General features: G+C 43.9%; 2 protein-coding genes across 2 annotated transcripts in view; one reads left to right on the forward strand and one right to left on the reverse strand.

Moving 5' to 3' along the window:
- Positions 1 to 8380, forward strand: part of MAP1LC3A (microtubule associated protein 1 light chain 3 alpha) — a 36414-nt gene extending 28034 nt beyond the window's left edge. The window contains exons 3-4 of the mRNA XM_083619290.1: positions 5989 to 6095; positions 7193 to 8380. Coding sequence (XP_083475416.1) covers positions 5989 to 6095; positions 7193 to 7355 — 270 coding nt within the window. The 3' untranslated portion in view covers positions 7356 to 8380. The remainder of the gene's footprint in view (positions 1 to 5988; positions 6096 to 7192) is intronic.
- A 6110-nt stretch (positions 8381 to 14490) lies between these two features.
- The window catches only part of PIGU (phosphatidylinositol glycan anchor biosynthesis class U), a 28224-nt gene continuing 19934 nt past the window's right edge, over positions 14491 to 22780 (reverse strand). Inside the window, exons 10-12 of the mRNA XM_083618918.1 lie at positions 22535 to 22659; positions 21099 to 21241; positions 14491 to 16122 (exon numbers count right to left, since the gene is read on the reverse strand). Coding sequence (XP_083475044.1) covers positions 16009 to 16122; positions 21099 to 21241; positions 22535 to 22659 — 382 coding nt within the window. The 3' untranslated portion in view covers positions 14491 to 16008. The remainder of the gene's footprint in view (positions 16123 to 21098; positions 21242 to 22534; positions 22660 to 22780) is intronic.

A 22780-nucleotide genomic window follows, 5' to 3' on the forward strand; every position in this document is an offset into this window, starting at 1 on the left:
TTTATTGTCTCCCTTTCCCCCACTTCCGTCTTAATCCATGCTCTTCCTTAAGAATGAAGACAACTGCCTTTGGTATATACAGTGGTACCTCGGGTTAAGAACTTAATTAGTTCTGAAGGTCCGTACTTAACCTGATACTGTTCTTAACCTGAGGTACCACTTTATCTAATGGGGCCTCCCACTGCCACTGTGACGCCACCACGCAGTTTCTGTTCTCATCCTCAAGCAAAGTTCTTAACCCAAGGTACTATTTCTGGGTTAGCAGAGTCTGTAACCTGAAGCATCTGTAACCCGAGGTACCACTGTATATAAAAAACTCCCTTTCCTACCTTAATATCATGCCACCCTCAGCCTAATAGTCTGTCTTGATTCTCCCTCTACTCAGTTTCATTGGATGACCCTGGCCTCTAGAATTTTGAGAGAGAAAGCAACATCTCCTTATTCTCTGTTCCCCCACCAAAGTCCTCTCCATCCTTCATTTTTTGTCCTGCCTGCAATGCTTAGATTGTAGATAAATAAGCCTGGAGTTGTGTCACCTCTGTATCCCTTAGGGCACCCAGGATGCTGTTAGAGCTAAGCGAGTAGCAAATTTGCTGTAGTAAGCAGTCTCCCATTCACTTCTCCTGGGTGCCTCTCAGCCCACGGGTGCAGAAACAGAGTCTTGCCATAAATCTCTGAATGTCATCAGCTGTCACTGTAATCTCCAAGCTGTAGACAACAGCAGCAGAAACAGCAAGGGCTCCTACTCTGCCTACTCTCATTGCAGCAGGAATGATTTCCTCCTGTGAGGATGGTGGGTGGGATTGGTAATTAAAAGGATGCCTCTTATCTCCTACTGTTGCCATTAGACACCGGTAAGGACTTTAGCAGAGAGGAAGATGAATGGTGAGGATCCAGAGAGGAAGCTATTGAAGCCAGCAACGCTTATGCTGTGCTCTTGTCATCTTCCATTTGTCTAATAGTAGAACATAAGGATTTCCTAAACTCAGAAGGTTGACAGTAGATAGGCACTTATCACCATCTGTGCAGGCAGATGTGTGCCACCCCTTCAGACACTCTCACTCTATCCTTCACTACCCTTTTTCAGTCTGGGGACACGCATGCAGGTGTTTCTGTATCTCTCTGTGTACCTGCACACCTTTAAAATGAAAAATCCTATGTAGTGCACCCAAGCGCAAAAGCAAATGTTAGTTATCACATTTCACAAAACAGTGGCATCTTGGTTCCCGAATGGCTTGGTTGCCAAACAAATCGGCTCCCAAATGCCGCAAAACCGTAAGTAAGTGTTCCAGTTTGCAAACATTTTTCGGAAGCCAAATGTTCGACGTGGGGTCCGCTTGAGTGCAGAAAGCTCTTGCAGCCAATTGAAAGCTGTGCCTTGGTTTCCAAACCGTTTCGGGAGTCGAACGGACTCCCGGAAAAAGATTAAGTTTGAGAACTGATAGTTTCCTGGTTAAGGTTTGTGCAAGAGTGATGAAAAGGCCTTGTGCAAAGGCACTATATTATTATTATTATTATTATTATTATTATTATTATTATTATTATTAATCTAAAGGCTGGTTTATATACCATCATTACAGTCCCCAAAATTATCCCCCACGTTGAGATCTTGAGAGAATGGGTCATTGAAATTCAAACATGCCCTCATTATGCAACAGTTGATGGAATTAGGCATTCTAGTATCTTTGGGGCTGCTGGAAATAAAATGGCTGGGTTGTACTGACTCAGGGAGCAAATGTAAGTAGGGCTGTGGCAGTAGAGGCCACCTATCAGACTGGCAACACATACACACACCCCAAATTAGCTACCAGAGAGAGGGAGAGAGACAGAAGGAAACAATGAGCTTCCATACTACAGATATATAATGGGTAGTTTTTACTTAGTAGATTTTCTGCAGTGAAGGAAAATCTGGATTAAATACTTTAAAAGTATGGGTTGGCATTTTGACAGTGGTATCATTGTGTGGATGCTGGGGGAAAATTTTTTTGCAGGCATGAGCCACACCAAATCTACAATAAGCTCCCATCTGGAAGGACCCTTGGCAAGGAGCAGAAGGGCAACATCCATTGTATCCTAAAAGGCTCTGATTGAAGGCGATTATTCACTATGCTTTTTAATAACTGCATGGCAAGGAGACATTGAACAGACGTGGTTCAATGCCCTGAACATGTATTTGAATGCCTTGCTTCTTGGCTCTTCCCAAAGGCAGCTGGTTGGCAGTGGTTCAGATGGACGTCTGGGCCAGATGGACCTTGGCCTGATCTTTTAAGGCCAATTCTTACACTAGGACACCCCCTTTTTTTGCAAACAATCATGCATTCGCACAATAACTGCATTTATTATCTGTAAAAAAAGGTTTCAGACATTTTCTGTTGAAATAGCACTTCTGTTCCTAGAAGGAGAGATAAAAATAAAATCTGGACTGAAAGTGGGGAGTGAATGAGGGAGGATCAGCATTCAGCTGGAACTCAGCCCCAGAACCTGTTTTCAGTTTTGGGGCCCAGCCCTTGAGCATATATAGAATCGTAGAGTTGGAAGGCACCCTGAGGACCATCTAGTGAAGCAGCAGAACTACTGAGGATGTGCAGAGTTCCTTTTCCTAACTAGCGAGCAAACCAAACCATTCCCACACACCAGTAATTGGGGATCAGGGCCTTCCCCATTACGTACCTATATAGCTTCTTGGGTCTGTAAATGAAATGATGTTAAGAAGCTGGAGCAGATCAGAGGCCCATCCAATTTAGCATTCTCCTCTAATATTAACCAGCCAGATTTTTATTTATTTATACGAGTATTTGTGAGCTGCCAACGCCTGAGAAAAATACCATGGAAGTGTACTATGCAAGCATCAAAACATCATAAAATACAGAACATATGGCCAACACTGAATCAAATTAATTCCCCAAAAGGGGTTGATGAAACAAAAACCAGATGCCTCTGGGAAGCCCACATGAATGCAGCAACACCCGACCTGTGTCATTTATGTCCCTCAGTAACTGATATTCATTCAGATGCATACTGGGTTGTATTTAGCAGAAGGGCTGCTGCCTGCACAGTGGTAGTTTCTCTCCACGGGAACCCCTTCCAAATCTGCTTCAGAGGGTTGTCAGAAACCCCAGAAGACGTTTCTTTTTGGAGGGTGGGCATAGTCATGGTTAAACAGCACGTTCTGCTCAGCTCAGTTTGTAAATAGGTAAATGCAATGTTGGCACATTAGATTTCAGTGATCACAAGAATATGCAAGTAAGGACTATGAGAATAACAAGATTAGTGAGCAGCTTATTTGGTTATGAGAGGCACATACATACAAATGCACATATATGTATATGTATGATGGATGCATAATCATCTTCTTTGGTGATCACTCGTAGCTGAGTAAGATTGTCTTCCATGAACACGGTCTTAACAGTTGAGTCCGTAAGTGACTGTGGAGGCCAATTCTGGATCCACATGTCCTTCCACAGTGGGGACATAGGTTTCCGGGCGGGAGTTGATCACGGTGAGGGTTTGCCAAACATGCCTTCCTCTTCTCCCTTTCATCCTGAGTCCGAGCGTCTTCAAGTCCATGACCCCTTTGGTAAAGGCTGTTCTGCGATTGGAGTCCTCCTAGACCAGTCGGTGTTTATACTACATTTTTAAAGATTTGCCTTGAGAGAGTCTTTAAACCTCTTTTGTTGACCACCAAAATTACGCTTTACATTTTAAAGTTCGGAATAGAGTAGTTGATTTGGATGACGACAATCAGGGATCTGCACAACATGACCAGTCAATTGAAATTGATGTTGAAGAATCATTGCTTTGACACTTGTGATCTTTGCTTCTTCCAGTACACTAGCATATACCGTACATGTAGGTGAAAAACAAAATCCACTTACTGCTTAGAGTTGAACTATGCCTTCAGTTTGGATAAAAGCTGTTTAATGGTATTGATCCCAGTCTGTGCCAAATTGCTGTGCCAGCTCCAGGCCGGCATTGTGGTCTGCTTGCCCCTCCACCTGTTGCTTTGGCTTTCATGCATGGCAGGTCTGTGGATGAAGCAGCCCTGCCCCTCTGTAAAGCCCCATCAGGGATACCTTTTATTTCATAGTACAGTGGTACTTCAGGTTATGAACTTAATTCGTTCTAGAGGTCCGTTCTGTTACGGCTAAAATCTGGGTGCGGGGCTACTCTGCCACCCAGCTCATCGGACTAAGTCCGTGGGTCCCTGCGGAAGAAAATGAGCTCAGCCGGACAGGAGCAAATTGCAGAAGATCCAAGTTTATTGCGCAACAGGTTCAAGGCAAGATTGAACAGCGAGAAAGGGGTGACATGAACTTTTGAAACTCCCCCCATGTCCCAGAATACAGTGCAAAACACATCCCAGTTACATCATGAATACATTAAGGAAAGGTTGGGTTACACAGATTACATCATGAATACATTAAGGAGAGGTTGGGTTACACCGGATTAACATATGGAGGAGGGAGGGGGGAATATGCAGAGCTGGAGATATGCGCAGATAAGCACATCCTGAGTGCCGGTGATGAGAAGACAATGGTCCATGTATGCATAGTCTGCCACCTGGCATTGCCCGGAGGAAAGGCTTGGCAGAGTGATTTGACAGGATTAGGGTCTTGACACCTTGCTTGAGGGATTATGGAGGACAGGGGAGGTGTGATGGAGTCCTAGAGAAATTGAGCAAATTGGCACGTTGATTTTCTATGAATTTTATAAATTTTAGTCCCTTTTGACATTGACAATTGGAAATAAATTGATATATTGTAGCGAAGAAGAAGGTGAAGAAGACATGCCCCCCCCCCTTTCCGTAACAGTTCTTAACCTGCAACTGTTCTTAACGTGAGGTACCACTTCAGCTAATGGGGCCTCCCGCTGCCGCTGCGCCACTGCTGTGTGATTTCTGTTCTCTTCCTGAAGCAAAGTTCTTAACCCGAGGTACCACTGTATTTAAACAAAAATGGCAGTTGTGTGGCTTTGAGTTTGTGACACTAGTGAATATGGATGCTTAAAAGGATTTCTTCTGTCCAGGGGTTGAACCAGTGGTCGCATTTCAAAATTTGAGGTAGTGGGAGGGGAAAAGATGGAGACTCAGCAGATCTGAGGTGGCTGCTTACTGCCAGCGCCTTCACATTTGCCTTTTAAATATCAACTTGGTGGTCCTTCCGTGTCATCATCAAAAGCTTTAGGGAAGCTTTTAATATCTGAAGGACTATTGTATTTTAATATTTTGTTGGAAGCCGCCCAGAGTGGCTGGGGAAGTATGTATGTAAGTATGTATGTATGTATGAATGAATAAAATTATTATTCTTATTAATTATTATTACCACCATCACCATGCCACAGAGCTGTGCCATCTCTGTGCTTCACTGCCGAGTGGCTGTCGCACCATCTTGTTGCCTTTATTGATTCAGAAGATTCTCCTTTTTGTGAGCAGTGGCATACATTTTGTGTTGTACACAACGCCAAAGGGGACCTGGGCCTACTGAATTCTCACTGATGCTAAGGCTGTGGACAGGCACATATAATTTGAGCAGTGAACGAGCCAATAAAACACTTTTTTTAAAAAATGCTGGCTTTCGCTCAAGATCATGGAAATAATTTTCTTTTTAACTTTTCATTTGTCTGCTTTTACAAATAAGATATGGAACAAACATGCTAATGACTGAATGTTCAGGCTATCATTTAAAATAAGTTTTAAGAAGGTTGGCGCAAGCAATCTGAAGGAGAGAGGAGCAAGACCGAATGTGGAGTCAGCATTCACTTTGTTGATTACAGTACAGCTTTCAAAAGGGGTTCTTGTAAAACCAGACAGAAGGCACTCCTGACTTCAAGGTGCCAATTGGGAAAAGCTTTGATGTGGTTTGGTTCTTGATTTTTAATTATCTTCACATCCTTGGGTTTGTTTGCTGTTTGAAAGGCTGTCTCCTTAAGGGCTGCGGTGATAGAGCTGGATAAGAAGAAACCTGACTGCGCCCATTTCTCTCTCATCAGGTCATTATTGAAAGATACAAGGGGGAGAAGCAGCTGCCTGTGCTGGATAAGACCAAATTCCTAGTCCCTGACCATGTCAACATGAGTGAATTGGTAAAAATAATCCGGTAAGTGAAAGGCCTCAAAGCAGCCAGCTGTGATCTGCTCCTGATAGTGCAAATCAAGGGTTATTTTTTTGGCATGGGAACAGCTTGCCCTTCCTTGCCCTTCTAACTAGCTTCCTAAAGTAGGACATGGGGATAGGGCAGTCCTCTTCTGTGAATTAGAAGGGTGATGGGGCAGCTGCAAAGGGTGCAGCGTGGCTTCTCATCATGCACTGACTTAATGAGCTGAAGGAACAGCAGGTAGTGCTGCTGCTTGGGGGAAGCAGAAAGGATATTTCCCTGAATCTATACCATCATCAGATCTGTAGGCACTCCAGATGCCGACTAGGTTTGCCACCAAAAGATGCCATCTCTCTCTTTTGAGCTATTTGTGGCATCTTTGGGTCTGAACAAATAAGTGAATTGGATTCCACAGTGCAGGTCCGCCTGTTAGCTCTGCTGAAGTAACTGCTCCTAGGTTAGATTACTGCAGCATATTATAAATGGGGCTGCCACTGAAGACGGTTTGGAAAGTTTAGCCAGTACAGAATTCAGAAGCCGAGTTGCTCACTGGAGGAAGACAGTTTGAGCATTTAATGCCACTCCTGGCCCAATTGCACTGGCAGCCAATTTAGTTTCCGGGCCCAATTCAAATTGCCAGTTTTGACCTATAAAGCTTAAACAGCTCAGGACTGCAATACCTCAAGGACCCAAGGACCACCTTCTCTCATATGAACTGACCTGGACCCTGCAATCATCATCGGAGGCCCTTCTTCATGTGCCCTCTTTACGTGGGACACAGAGGGCGGCAACATGAGAGCAGGCCTTTTCTGCAGTGGCCCCACACTTGTGGAATGCTCTCCCCAGGGAGGCCCGCCAGATGCCTTCATTACATATCCTTGGGTACCAGGCCAAAACATCCCTCTTCTCCCAAGCTTTGGCTAATTAAACAACCTATGGCCCTTTAAACTGTGTTTGTTGTGCTCAGGTATGTTATTATTTTGGTTTGTGTGTTTTTGTGTTGTTCCACTGTAAACTGCCCTGTGACCCTCGGGCGAAGGGCAGCACAGAAATGGAATAAATTGATTAATCCTGAACTTCCTTCTGCCCCTCTCCACCAGTCGCCGGCTGCAGCTGAATCCCACCCAGGCCTTCTTCCTGTTGGTGAACCAGCACAGCATGGTGAGCGTTTCCACCCCTATCTCTGAGATCTATGAGCAAGAGAAGGACGAAGACGGCTTCCTCTACATGGTCTATGCCTCGCAGGAGACCTTTGGCTACTGAGCGCCTGTCCGCACCAGAGGACTGACTCCACAAACTGTTGCGTTGACATCCCTGCCTCCCCAACACTCCCCCTCCCCCCCCCTTGGCACACCAGTGCAGACAGAGGCCTGTGGCTCGGGAGCAGCACAAAAAGCAACTGGTGTGCCTCCACCTTTGCAGTGCAACAGACCAAGCTAGTTCTGTGTGTGTATGATTGCGTGACCCACAAGTCTCTACTTCCTTGCCCTTGACCCCCCGTGTGGAACACTGGTTGCGTCCCCCTTCCTTCCCCGCTGCGTGCGCTTTATCTGTCTCCTTTTCTGTCTCTATTGTCATCATGTCCTTTTTTCTTAGTCCAATGCCAAATTGATGGAGCTTGTGGCAGGCGGAGGAAGCAAAACGCCACCGCTACAGCAAGGGGAGGGGCTTATCCGCTGAACTTTTATTAAAGGGCCAGAAATCTGAAGGCAAACAAACAAAAACAAATAACTACCACTGCTCTTGCGTTTTTAATTACTTGCATATCAATTCTTGGTGCTACAGAGTAGATGTAGGCGTCTTCTACAGGACTGTGTATAATGTATATCTCTTAGATTTATTTTATTTTGTAAGCACGACGGGGGAATATAATTTGCTTGTATTATGTAGATTTTGAAAAACAAACAAACCAAGCCCAAGCTTCTTTGCACTTTAAAACGTAGTAGAGGTGAGCGTGGAATTAGCTTAATTTTCACAGATCTGCCGTACCCTGTGCTGTGTCTCTGTCGATATTTATACTTGCCTTTTTAGGATTGTTTTTGTTTCGTTTTTTAAAGCCAGCCCCTCTCCTTTCTTGCATGCACGAGTTTCTTTTCCTTTTTTTCTAATTTTCTTTGTCCCATTGTGGCAAGCAGACCATTCACTCAAGGAATGTACTGATTTATATTGCTTTTTTCCTCTCTTTTTTTAAATTTATGATACCAAAAACGTGTGTGTATGACAGGAAAAACTCCCCACCCAGTTGAATCTATACAAATAACTATATAAATAAAGATAAGTTAAAATTGTGTCTTGTTGTCAGAGCAGTAGATTTCATCTGCTCCAATCTCAGACATACCATACAGTCAGACTGAAAGGAGCTGGTGACGAGGAGTCGTGAGAGCACGCCTGTTCTCTGCTTGTGTCCTTGTGCCACAAACTTCCACGGAAATGCTGAACCTAGTTGTGCAGTGTAAATGGAGCTGTAAATGGAACATGTGCACAAACCTCTGTGCAATTTTGTAGCCCTGGAGTAGAGCTTTCCAAACTTTTCATGTCAGTGACACAATGTTTAGATGTGCATCATATCATGACACAGTAATTCAGTTTTATTAGCAAGTGGGAGATTAAACTAGCCCCGGGAAGAGAATTACACATCTACACACTGCAGCCCTAGAGAATGTATTTGGCTAATGGAACCACTGGGGTTTTTTTTAGTAAACCAGAAGATGGCTTCTGGGCCTATTAGGCCTGTTCCCTTGTTACTGTCTGGGGATTGGGAACCTCTGTGACTATAACTCCCAACGTCCCTTGCCCTTAGCCCTGCTGGTTGAGACTCATAGGTGTCTAAAGGACTTCCTCAGTACCCCAAGGAACCAAGCTGTAATGTAGTTCTTGTTCTTGTTCATGAGCTCTGCTGCAGTGATGGGGAGGCATGAGGCTCACTGACTACTGTAAACCTCTTCGACTATTAGCCCTTTCAGGTGCTCAGAAAGGGCCACACACACAACAAATGCAATTGAGCCGTTTGGTGCCACTAGTAATTTCATTCCCTTTGCCACATGAGCAAAGCAGAAAGTGGGAAGAACCGTGCCATTCTGCACAGGTACATCATCATCATCATCATCATCATCATTATTATTTATTATTATTATTATTAATATATTTTATTTATACCCTGCCCATCTGGCTGGGTTTCTCCAGCCACTCTGGGCGGCTTCCAACAGAATATTAAAATACAATAACCTATTAAACATTAAAAGCTTCCCTAAAAAGGGCTGCCTTCAGATGTCTGTAAGACCACACAGAAGAGGCAAAGGGGAAAAGCTGAACTTTAGGTCTCTTAAAGGAAGAGAAATGCAGCAACAGACTTGGTTGTGCTAAGTTAGGCATTGCTCCTGTAAATATAGAAAGCTCCCAAAGGAGATCTTCTCATGAGAGCAGTGTGATACATGAGACCTATGAGGTCTTGTGTCACATATGCTTCCTGTATCTTTGAAACTTGCCTTCAAGTTCACAGTTGCTGCTATTGGGAGATCTATGAGAAGCCAGGCTACATGCTCTAACTCATGTTGACAGCGTAACTGTGCATAGGCTCAAAGGTCTCAACACCATGAGGGCCTTCTCAGTAGTGGCGCCCACCTTGTGGAACACCCTCCCATTAGATGTCAAGGAAATAAACAACTACCTGACTTTTAGAAAACAATTCAAAGTGTTGGTGCTGACCTTTAAAGCCCTAAATGGCCTCGGTCCAGTATACCTGAAGGAGCGTCTCCACCCCCATCATTCTGCCCGGACGCTGAGGTCCAGCACTGAGGGCCTTCTGGCGGTTCCCTCATTGCGAGAAGCAAAGCTACAGGGAACCAGGCAGAGGGCCTTCTCGGTAGTGGCGCCCGCCCTGTGGAACGCCCTTCCAGCAAATGTCAAAGCGATAAACAACTACCTGACATTCAGAAGACATCTTAAGGCAGCCCTGTTCAGGGAAGTTTTTAACGTGTGATATTTTACTGTATTTTTATTATTTTTATTATTATTATTATTATTATTATTATTATTATTATCATCTGAAGGCAGCGCCGTTTAGGGAAGTTTTAAATGTTTGATGTTTTATTGTATTTTAAACATTTTCTTGGAAGCCGCCCAGAGTGGCTGGGGAAACCCAGCCAGATGGGCAGGGTATAATTAATAATTATTAGTATAAGTGATGCAAATTGTCAATTTGCACCATTTATTCTACTTTTGCTTCTCATAGGACCATTGAGTAATGCGGAGAGCCCCCACCCCCCCACCCCAGAACTCCTCCTGGCTTTTTAGAATTCACCCGCAATTGCAAACACCTTTTAAAGCCTACGTTGGCAGCCATAAGGGTTAGAAATATGCTTACAAAAGTTAAGACTGAATTTGCTGCCAAATGCCAACTTCTTTCCTTGAGCAGATTCACAAAATACATCACGCCCACAAGAAAAACTGCTGAGTGCAGCATGTCGACCAGCAACAGGTTTACAATTAAAATCTTGGAACAGAATTGGATAGTACCAGTCGTACAGTGAAGCAATGTAGTTCCTATCTGGGTGGGAGCCTCTGAACACACCAGCTCCCCCCCCCCCGCCCCCCGCTTTGTGCAACCATGCCTTCCGTTCTGTGAGAAAATAGCTCAGCAACACTTTCATCCTCCTCGGTGCAGGCAGAAGCCACTTCCCCATGGCTGCTGGCACCAATTTATTCATGCCGTATAGCTTTTATAGCCTGCCAGCTTGACAGCCTGCTGTACAGATCCTTCCATGTGTAGGAAAGCAATCTCGTTATTAGAACAAACCCTTCCCTGTTAAAAGTCATCCCAATTCAGTACATTGCTGCTCCTCATAGCCCTTGCCCCGCTTGGGAAGCCTGAGTTTGACCTGTCCTGAGCTTACGGACCCAAACTAATTTGGGATGTCGTGCTAGTACAGTCATTAGGAATCCAGGTCCAGATTCAACTCCTGCCATTCACAAACTGCGCTGTGAGAAACCCTAGGGTTTTTTGGAAGCTCATCAAAGATCCCTCCATGAGATCAGCAATAGTAAGATGCTCTAAAAGGAAGATTGCCAGCTGCTTGCCATCCATCTTTCATTGCATGTGAGTGTTGGCTATGATCCACATTGGTAAGCAACAGGTCCGACGACGTAGGTTGGGTCTAAAACTTGCCCTATAATTCTGTACCAAATCCATACCAAACATTCTCCTGCTTCTTGACTTGCCTCTTCCTCTCATTCTAACATACCTGGTTCTCTTTCTCTTTTCCTCTCCCCCTAAACAACCTCCTTTTTCACTTCTTGGGGGGGTATGTGTGCAGCCTAGCAAGTTATTGACCCTCTGCAAAAATGGCCACCTGCATTGGAGAAGGACAAGTGCAAGCCTCAAATTATTCTACACGGTTCACATTGGAAACAAAATGGCTGATGCCATGGCAACCGCTCAGTGCCAAGATGCTGCAGCTCCAGGGCTTCTGCATGCCAGCCCAGATTAGGATTTAAGAGGATGAAAAGGAGGGGGATGGGGAGAGAAACTCTAGAATCAGGACACCGCCGAGCTAAAGCAGGGGGAAATATTATGTTACATTAATTACATTTAGCTAAAAGGTTTTAATAGCCCTTGGGTAAGGACGGCCTAGAGACACTCTCAACTAACCATTACACATGCACACTTCCAATGTCAGCTTCCAATTATCTCTTATGTACTGCAAATAATATAAATACCATTAGACCATCATTCCACTCTCAGTCCTAAATAGAATAATGCACCTGAGGCAGTGGTCATTCTCCAGTTTACAAAGACAGCATGAATCCTCAAAACGCCCATAAGTGAAAGGGGCAGACCAGCTGAGAGGGAAATGAACTGTATTGCAGACCACGGTAATCTTTCTGCCAATTGATCAGTTTTCCCGTTCACAACCAAGGGCTTAAGTCTTCTGACAAGGCAGCCATTTTGAAAGCCAAAAGCTATCAGGTAATGCTGACACATGGCTCAGACTGCTCTGCCAGCTTATGCTTTCCCCTAAATAAGTGATACATTTGGACTCAAATGAAGGACGTCCATTTTGTTCGGTGGACTGCAACATTCTGAAGCATCAGTGACAATCGGGGATGTTCAACAGCTGGGCAGAACCAGATGTTTTTAACAAACGACAACTCTATAATAGTATTTATGCTTCACTTTTACGTTGGTTAAAGCATGTCACATATCCTAGCAACCTTTATGCCAAACCCTGTAAGGTAGGCCATCTTTTATTATTTTTGACCTTTGGTTCAAAAAGTAGACTAGGCATACAGTGTCATTTGTTCTTGCGATTCCCATACTGCCCCCAAAGGGTGATGGTAATGCTGAGGCATAATGGCTTACACAGGCATGGCCAACCTTGGCCCTCCAGCTGTTTTGGGACTACAACTCCCATCATCCCTAGCTAACAGGACCAGTGGTTAGGAATGATGGGAATTGTAGTCCCAAAACAGCTGGAGGGCCAAGTTTAGTCATGCCTGGCTTACGACAACCCTGTAATGTAGTCCATTGTTCTCGCAGTCAGGTGATCATGCCTTGAGAAGAGCACTACGGTGAGCCAAGCCAGAGACTACAAAACCAGAGACTATGATAAATGCATGGTTTGAATGTGGCCTCTCAGCCTCTCTTACACACACACACACACACACACACACAGTAGCACATCAAACAGATGCAGCAGTACTTCATAAACACATGCAACATTCACAGAGGCTCCCTCCCCCGTTTATTGTCTTCCACTGCTGTTGAGCGCTGAAAATTGATATTTTTCTTTTGGGAAACAGGCTCAACCAGGGAGGCATCAATCCACCCAAGAGTGTTGTGTTGCAAAACATACCCTCAGTAAATGGCTGATTAAAATAGGAACCCGAAATCCCCCAATTTTATCCAAACCAGAAAAAGCTACATCCTTGCAATACCCTTGAATTTTTTCACACGAGCAGCCAATACCATACATTTATAAAATGCCTTGGTGAGACACAAAAATGGTTGTAAATATAAGATGCCTGCCTCACAATGCACAGTGCTTAAACCGCTATGACTGCCGTTTTTCGTCAGAATTTTCTGAACCTTGGTCAGGTTGCGTACCCCTGGCAGGTTCTTCAACGGCGACAAGAGTGTTGGAAAAGCCAGACATTTTACCTGCAACGGAAGTGAACCAAATGCTCGTGGAGTGGAGGTGCATGCAAGAAGGCGGTGGACGAGCTGGATCCCGGTACAGGGTCCTGCACCCCAACCTGGGTGCATGCACTGAGTCTATACACATGTAGTTAGCATGAACATAAGGGTGGTGGGGCCCTGAAACAGCCAACCTTCAATTCATCACCTTGTTTACTGGCGGCATATTGGGAGGTGGTCGTTTAGGAGGCACAAGGGCAGTGGTGGGGTGAGGGAGCTTCTGACCGCTTTCAAATTTAGAAGTGCTCCTCATACACGCTTGCATCAATGGTGGATCTTGGGGTCTCAAATTTCAGCGGCAGCCTGTGCGATCCCAAAATTTGGTGCCCCTTCACCTCTCACACTCCGTTGTAAATCATAGTTGTGGTGCCCCTGGTTGGCAATCTGCACCCAGTGCGACCGCACCAGTCATGGTCCCCTAAATCCACCTCTGCTTGCATCTTTTCAGGAAGGAAGCTCAGAGCTCTCTTGTCATCCTGTCCAAGCTGCTGAGAGTTGGTGGCTTTTTTATTTTATTTTAAGGTGTGTAGGGGGAGACAAAAAGGGGGAAATAAAGGTAACACGCCTTCCCTGATGCCACTGTAAGGCTCTTCTCGAAAGCATCAGGAATCACTTTGTGCTGACACCCCCTGCCATCTGATGGACAAACCCAAAATATTATCTGCCCTAAATTCAGATGAACCCTGAAAGAGGGAGAGAACGAGACAGGCGGTACAGGGAGCACACACAACTCAGGAGTGGAAATGTCATCGGAATATTGCTTGAGTTACACTGTGCCCCCAACCCACCTGTACAGTTGAGCTGAAAGAGAGTCTTCTTGGGAAAGCCCATCAAAACTCAGAGTCAAGTACCATAGTCTCCATGCACTTCTTTGAGACAAGGTTATGTCCTGGAAGCCCTGCCTAGGTAAAAGCCAGCCCGTTATGGAGGTCTTCTAGATTAGGGGTGGAGGACCCTTTTCAGCCAGAGGTCACATTCCTTTCTTGGCAACCTTCGGGGGCCACATCTGATGGTGGCTGGGGCCACAGGCAAAAAGTGGACAGAACAATGAATATAAATTTTGCCTTTGTAAGGTAGGCTAGTTTCACACTCCTCTCTCTTCCATCCAGACAATACCTCTTGCTCATCAGAATTCAAAGGCGCATTCCAAGAAGGCCCCTGGGTCTGAACTTCCCCACCCGTTTTAGAAAATCACTAAAAGTGCAATTTAATAAGGCAAGCTTTTTTATTTTTATTTTTAAAAAATCCCTTCTGAAAGATTGCTTTAATACACTGTAAGAGAAAGGAAGCTATAGCCTGTGGAGCAACTTTGCAAAAAAAAAAAAAAAAGACAGAGGGCACATTAAATTGCAGATTCAGTGGGTCTGAAATTAATCTCTTCTGCTTATAGTTATAAAGGTGGAGTGGTTTTGTCACTGGGCCTCTTCTGGGCTTTAGGAGTTTGGCTGGGTCTCGTTTGGCTACCCGGTGAGGGAACCACACCATTGGTAAAATTAAAATGTCAGAGAAAGAAACTAGCCGTAGCTGTGCTGGGTTAGAAGAGTTAGAAATAGCAGCCATCTCCAAACAAAAATACCTGTCTCTTGGTTACTGAAGGGAAGTGAACCAACTGAACACACAAGCATTAAAAGCGGGTGGGATGGGGTAGCCATTTTTGCATAGCTGCTTTTCTAATACAGTCACAATTTACTGCTTCTCCTACTAAAACAGTAACACTTTGGGTAGAATATGTAATGGTTATAACTACTGTTGGGCCCAAACATTCCATTAACAGCGCTCCCACTTTTGTGCTTTCTGGCCTCAGTTGGGAAGAGCTTGGAAGAATAATTTTCCTATGAATCTTAAAAGCTGAATGGATTATGTAGCCCAGCCATGACCTCTCTGGTCAATATGCATTCACTTTGGGTTTTCTGTAACTCTTAATTTTCCTTTTTGTAAGACTGCACATGAATGATTCATTTGCACGTCCATAGTGTTACCCCGTTAAAGAAAAGTGAACAAGTTTGATCCACCTGGTGATTCCACCAAACGTCCTCCGAATTCCTGGGTTACAAGCAGCAGAATGCAAATCTCCATGACTCCCAGGCTGGTTCCACTGGGCAGCTCCACTCTGACGCACATCAAACTGACCATTTGTCCAGAGCACAAAACTGCACACAGAATACTTGGGGCCTCCCAGTCTCCAGTATCAGTGCAAGGAGAATAAGTGTCCAAGAGTTGCTGCCCATTCTCTCCCGAGGGTGCAAGGATCCCTGTACATCAGGCAGACGAACTGCCAATTCAAGCAATGGAAGCAGAGCAGCAAGAGGAACCAAATAAACGCTTGCTGAAGTTATTCCTTTCCTCAAGGAGAAAATTCCCAGGAGTTTCCCCAAGAAATAATAATAATAATTAAAAAAATCACCACCCATGGCCTTGTCACTTGCCTGGATGCAAGACCCCTCCTTGGTGTCAGTTCAAATGCATTTCACCAAGTCCCAAGGAATTATCCAGAACTGATGAGTGGCATTCGCAGCGGTGACAAGAAGATTCTGATGCGGCTGTGGGCCACCCAGGTGGGCTGTTCAACCCGTTCTCATGCTCTCTGCATCACGCTTTGTACCAGCACTGAATTGGTTATTCCCCAAACAGGAGCCCGTTCACCATACGCAAAAAAAGGTATCTCCCCACCCCTCCCCAAGTATCATCCGTTGTCTGTTCCCGCAGTCGCATCAGATGCCAACTTTATTTGAGAACCAGCATGGGGTCTGTCCTGTCTTTTCGAATTAAGTAGATTCCGTGAGTGAGGTAGTACTCCCTCTGCAGGAAGGCGTAGAAATAGTCTGAGATGAGCAAGATCTGCAGGGGAAGAGAAGAAAACACAGGCAGGAGTGACACCTGATTCATTCGGAACAAAATGGCTGCACTTCCAGACCAAGACATGCTGTACTTTACACTATCAATGTTTATTTGGTTTATATTTACTAAACTATTATAGACACAAGCCAACCTGGATAGCAGTAAGGCTTTTAAACCATAAAAACATTACCAGTAACAAAAGGGTGTTAAAGCTACTCAAGAATAGCCAGATTGTGTGTTGAAGCAGTAAGGAAAAACCCAACAATGCTGCATTATCTTAACAATTTTATTCTGGAATGCTCAATCTGTTCTGAGAAGAGCTGCCATAGATGCTGTGGCTAACAACCAATGCAACCCTCAGGCTGAAAGAGACCAGCAACTCCTGACCTGTAAGGCTACCCAATGTCCTGATTTCCTAGGAAGATTAATTTCTTCAGAAAGAGCACTATAAAAAATCCTCCTTAAATGCCTTTTCTTTTTAGAACTCAGTGACATATCAAAGTGTAGCCGGGGGAATTCAAAATGACATTAACAGACTGGAGAACTGGGTGCAAGCTAACAAAATGAATTTCAATAGGGAGAAATGTAAGGTTCTGCACTTAGGCAGGAAGAACCAGATGCACAAATATAGGATGGGGGACACCTGGCTTACTAGCAGTACATGTGAAAGGGATTTAGGGGTCTTGGTGGACCACAAGCTTAACAAGAGTCAACAGTGTGATGCAGCAGCAAAAAAAGCTAACGCTATTCTAGGCTGCATCAACAGTAGTATAGCGTCCAGATCAAGGGAAGTAATAGTACCACTCTATTCTGCCTTGGTCAGACCACACCTGGAATACTGTATCCAATTCTGGGCACCACAGTTGACAAGGATGTTGACAAGCTGGAACATGTGTGGAAGAGGGCAACCAGGATGATCAAGGGTCTGGAAACTAAGCCTTACCAGGAGCACTTGAAAGAGTTGGGCATGTTTAGCCTGGAAAAGAGGAGACTGAGAGGAGATATGATAGACATCTTCAAATATCTAAAGGGCTGTCACATGCTTGTTTTCTCCTGTTCTGGAGGGTAGGACTCGAACCGATGGCTTCAAGTTGCAAGAAAAGAGATTCCGACTAAACATTCGGAAAAACTTTCTGACAGTAAGAGCTGTGTGACAGTGAAACAGACTCCCAAAAGAGGTTGTGGACTCTCTTTCCTTGGAAGTTTTTAAGCAGAGATTGGATGGTCATCTGTCATGGATGCTTTAGCTGAGATTCCTACATTGAAGGAGATGGACTAGATGACTTTGGGTCCCTTCCATCTCTATGATTCTATGAATAAATATATTGTCGCATCATAGTTTGTGAGAGAGCAAGGTCTAATAGAAACCACGTATGCATTCAGCCAACATATCCCAGCAATTTTTTTAAAAATATAAAAATTTATCAGCACCCTTTCCACTAACCCTTTCTGCTACAGATGGCTGCTACTGTCCACACCAGCAGAAGAAGCATGAAGGCTGAGAGCTTGGGGAGTGGACAGGACAGAATTGTGTCCCCCACACTTATTTGCGTTCAGAACATAGGCACCTTATATTTCTCCAACACAGCAGCAAATGTTTTAATGGCTTCCAGTGTGCTGTGCACCTGACCCCTGGAGCATTTCATTTTGACCCAATTCTTCCTCTTGCAATTAATATTCAAAAAGACAGCACACCTGTCACTCTGCATGAAGGAGACTGAAAGTAACCATCTGTGCGGAAAACCATCTACTCAAGCAAAAGAAACCAAGAGGACCTAAAAAGCTTGCAATTTCCAAGGTACACTTTTAAACACAAACAGAGGTCATGCTGGCTGGGGCTGATGGGAGCCATAGGTTCCCATCCCTGACCTAAATATATCCAGCTGTAAGTCACTCCATATTTATATACTGCAGGTCTTCCATGGTTAAACTCAAAAGATGAAGAGGAGATGTGGATTCCCGGAAACCTTAGGGACAAGCAGTGAAGGGATAAAGTAGTCATCAGTCAAACAGTGTCACATACAGTATGGAGTGACTCTGAATGGGGATTTGAACTTCTAAACCTAACACTCTCAACTAGTTTACACAAACAGCAGATGAGATGATAGACCAGTGTGGACTGCACAACTCCAGACTGCAGCTGAAGGCTCACAAAAATCTTCATAGGAAGCTACCTTATCCCGAATCAGAGCATCTACTTTAGTGCTGTTTCCACAGACTGATGGGAGCATTTCTGGAATTGTGCTGGGAAACTCTCCCAGTGCTACCTAGAGAACCTGGACCTTCTGCATGGAAACCTGGAGCCTTCTGTGTACATCAAGGTTTCCCAAAGTGGTCAATATTGATCCCCAGAGGTTGATGGGAGGTTGATAATTAGCAGTACAAGTGGTCAGGGATGATGGGAATTGTAGTCCAAAAACAGCTGGAGACCCAAGTTTGGGAAACCCTGCCTTAGACATACTGGACAAAGTGAAGGACGGCGGCTTAGGCTGAAATCCAAGGTACTCTCTCCTTGGAAAATATCCCCACTGAACTGCGGAAGCATATCTAGGCTCAGGCTCCTAGAGGAGATGAAGAATAGTGGCAGAAACAACTTATGACTCTTGCAATTGGATTTGGAATGCACAGCTTCCCAAATACTTCTGTCCAACCTGCAGGCTCATACTGGTCCTCAGAGCACTTCTGTTTTAATTTGTTATGAAACCCGCTAGCTATATTTGCAATGACCATGGGACGCTGTCTTGTAGCTTAGTAGCATAGGCACTGTCTGGCAACAGTTCTCCAGGGTTTAAAGTAGGAGCCTTTCCCAACACAAATGAAGATTCCAGGGATCCTTTAGTGTGCAATGTATGTGCTCTATGGCCCCTCCCCAAATTCTAGAAGTTTAGACCCTCTTTTTTTCCAATTCAAGGTCCCATATGGGATTCAAACCCAGAACCTCTTGCATCTAAAGCAAGAACCACTGGAGACCAAGTCGGTTACAAAGACAATAAATGCTTTAAAAAAGACACCACAAAGCTAATAAAAAGTGGACAAGTATACACTGAATTCACTCTGCGTTGCAATCTTGCTATTTCTAAGCCTATGTCATAGGCAGTTTAGGGATGGAGGAACACAGTCATTTTTGTCTTTTCAAGTTAGAAATTTTAGTGTAAAAGTTATCAGACAGTAAGTCCCACACATTCACTAAATACTGGTATTGACAAGATTCATGCACACAATATGCAGTTCAATTAAATTTAACTAGGTTGATCAGAGTATGTATATAACAATCTGTGGTATGTATATAACATATCAGTTAGGGACTGCAGAAAAATTGTTGTTTCACTAATTACCCCATATCTTTAAAGCTGCAGTTTGGATAAGTATCTCAGGGCCTATTGCTCTCCAGTGAGGTTCCTGAAAGTGATGTATTTCTAACAATCTCCTCTGCCTTTGTACCAAACACTCACAACAGTTTTTATTCTAATTTCTTTAATATATCAGCTTTTTTCCCCCTAAGCAGGCCCAAGTTAGAAGAATGCTCAGTGCAAAAGACCAATTTGCCAACCCCAGAGACTGGCAAAGCAACTATATGTCCCTTTTAATATTAAAATGAACATTTAATACCTTTCAGGAGAAAAATCAAACCAAACTGTTTTGCAAGAAATTATCTTGAAGCTAACAGGAGATCAGCAACAGGGAGAAATTTAATTGTTTTTGTTGGAACAGAAATAGATGCAACGATGAAATTTGGAGAGGGGCGTTGCTTCAAATGATGAAATATACAATTAAAGTAGACAGATGGAGTAACAGAAGACCTAGTCTAGAAGCCAAAATCTCCACTGAAGTGGATTATTACCTTGATGTACTGAGCACAAGGAGAACAAAAGATGACTATGTGACACCCCTTTGGCATTAGCTTACATACCATGCAATGCCATGGGAGGCCCACAGTCACATCTGTAATACTCCGCTCCCTACTAGTTCACAGCAAAATCTGCTTAATGCAAAGGAAATTCGGAACCTCTGATACAGAACACTCCAGCACAGTGAGCAATATAGCTAAGAAGGAGATCTAAAGCAATTGCAAGATTGCTGCGGTGCCCCTTCCCATTCCTGGTGACCCAACATTTAGTAATAGTGGAGCACTCCTGGCTGCTCAGTGAAATGTGGTGAGCCAGATAAGAGCAGATGGGTCCAGGGAGCTAGCAAGCCAAATCGAAAAATCCACCTATAACAAGGGAAACAACTGCTTTTCTAAGCTGCCATGCCCCAAATCAGAATGTACATGAAAAGCATTCAGATAACAAAATCCTGCAGTTACACTTCCCCATTTTTGTTCTTATGCCGTATAGATCTGGGACCAAAAGAGAGACAGGAGATGCAGGACAAAACACACAACATGAACACATTTTGACAAATCGCTTTTCAAAGCTAAGATGCTAGCTAGGCAGCCCTGACTGCACTAAACATAAAATATGCGCCAAGAAAACATGAATAAATTATGCAAACTGAGCATACTTGACTATATTATTATTAAATTTATTCCAGGCATTATATAGGAATTTAGGAAGTAGCTTCATGCTGAGACAGACCATCGGTCCACTTAGTATTGTCAAAACTGGCACAGGCAGCAACTCTTGAGGATTTAAGACAAGTGTCCCTCCAGACTTTACCTGGAGATGCCGAGGTTTGAATCTGGGACCTTCTGTATACAAAGGAGATATTCTCCAACTAAGCTCCGGCCCATGGGACAGGCATGGAACTGTGTGAGGCAACTTAACAATGAAATCTTACACATCCCCCTCCGACTCTGGAGATTTCACTAGATATTACACATGAGTGTGCACGCACACACATGAACGCGCACAAACACTTTCTAGCCTATTGCTGTAATGCCAATGATATTTGATTTCTGTGTCCAGTACAAAATCTGTTACAAGGAACTTAAAAGAGGGCTGCTTAAACCTCACCCACCACCTTCTTTTACTAACCTGTCCTACGTTGAACGTCAAAGTGATGGCGTAATAAAAATTTGAGTTGGCACTTCCTGCGTAAATCCAGAGATGCCATAAAACCGGGAAGAGCAGGGAGCAAACAATGAGCACACAGGAAAGGATGAAGACATTCCGGAGGACTGCAACAAAAAGCAGAGGCGTCATTAAAAGTGGTTAGCTGGTATACTAATGAGTCCTTGGCATTGTACCATACCAACTACAATGGGGTGGCAGATACTAATTTAGAGGGTTGTTCCAGAGACAGCTGCTATAGAAATCCCTCTAGTTAGAATAAATAATTAACTGCAATTCCTGTGTCACATGAAAGCTTTGACAGGCTTATTCTGCACTCATTTCCCAATGCCACCACCCCATCGCTTCCACATTTTTTATTTGAGCAGGTGCAACATGCAAAAAGTCTAAGCAATAACACTGGAAGATAAATAAAGATGGGGACTGAATGGAAAGCTAAATTTGGACCAAACTTTTCCTGTCTTAAAATACAATGAAACATTTTGTATAGCTTTTGCAGAGCATTTCCTTTTTTACTTTTCAGGCACACTAGTCATGCCAGCACAAGACAATTCCCATAAATAATATTGGTTGTTGGTGAAGCATTTCAATTTACTTACTTGCTTCTGACATAGCGCCTTTTAACAAAAAAAAATAAAAAAAAATTCCCAAGGTGATTCACTGACAAAACCAGTTTAAACATTTTTAAAGTAAAACTGGGGAGGTTTTGAAAATTCTTTTTATGCATTCTGATGAAACTAATTAGATTTCATGATACTTGATCCTACCAAAATTGCTTGCATATCCAGGCTGAACTCAGAAGTGAACTAAAAAAGAATCAGGTTAAATTCTTAATCCAAAATACAGTCAGCCACAGCTGAACGATTGAGATTACAAAACCTGCCCCCAAGCAAGTCACTCCAGGAAGAAAAACAAATGCTTCCTGTTGTGAAAGGAGGCTGGATCACTAGAATTTGTCAACGTCATCACAGCAGGCAATTAAAGCCATCTTGAAGAATGATTTATTCTCAGTCTGCACACATACAGGGAGGGAGAAAGAAGAAGAGCAAGTGTCAATTGCAAGCTGCAGCTGAACAGCCAGAGTGATGAAATGCCAGAGCTCTGAGCTGCAACACACACACACACATATACACGCTCCGGTCCAATTTTAGATCAGCACAAACGAATCACTTTTGAATTCCATTGATCTCACTGGGAAACATAAGCATGTGCTTGGTTCTCTCCTACTGAAATCAAAAGGTCTTAGAACTTTGGCTGAATCATTCCTCTGTCGTTTTAAATGCTACTTTACGCTCACTTTCCAACAAGGAATGGCAGTCACTAATGGCTTTTCCAAGGTGGGCAAAAAAGACCGGATTAGGGATGGAGGAGGGGAAAGAATAAAACGCAAAATAACTTACACTGATACAGGTGGCTCCAGAGTGGAAGGAAGGCCATGTAAAGGGCAATGTCTCCCACAGTTGGGTAGGACTTGAAGATGGAAATTATGGCAAGTTGAACAAACATGAAGAAAATGGGGTGCTCCCTAGAGGGGGGAAACAGAAAAGGCTGTAAATAACTGGATGATGTAGATGCTGCAGGAACGGTAGAGGCTGCTGTACTATCAGTGTAACCAGCTGGCCTTCTAACAGCAAAATTAAAACCTT

The sequence above is a fragment of the Podarcis filfolensis genome, assembly GCF_964270895.1.
Source record: "Podarcis filfolensis genome assembly, chromosome: 6".
Classification (NCBI taxonomy): Eukaryota; Metazoa; Chordata; class Lepidosauria; order Squamata; family Lacertidae; genus Podarcis; species Podarcis filfolensis.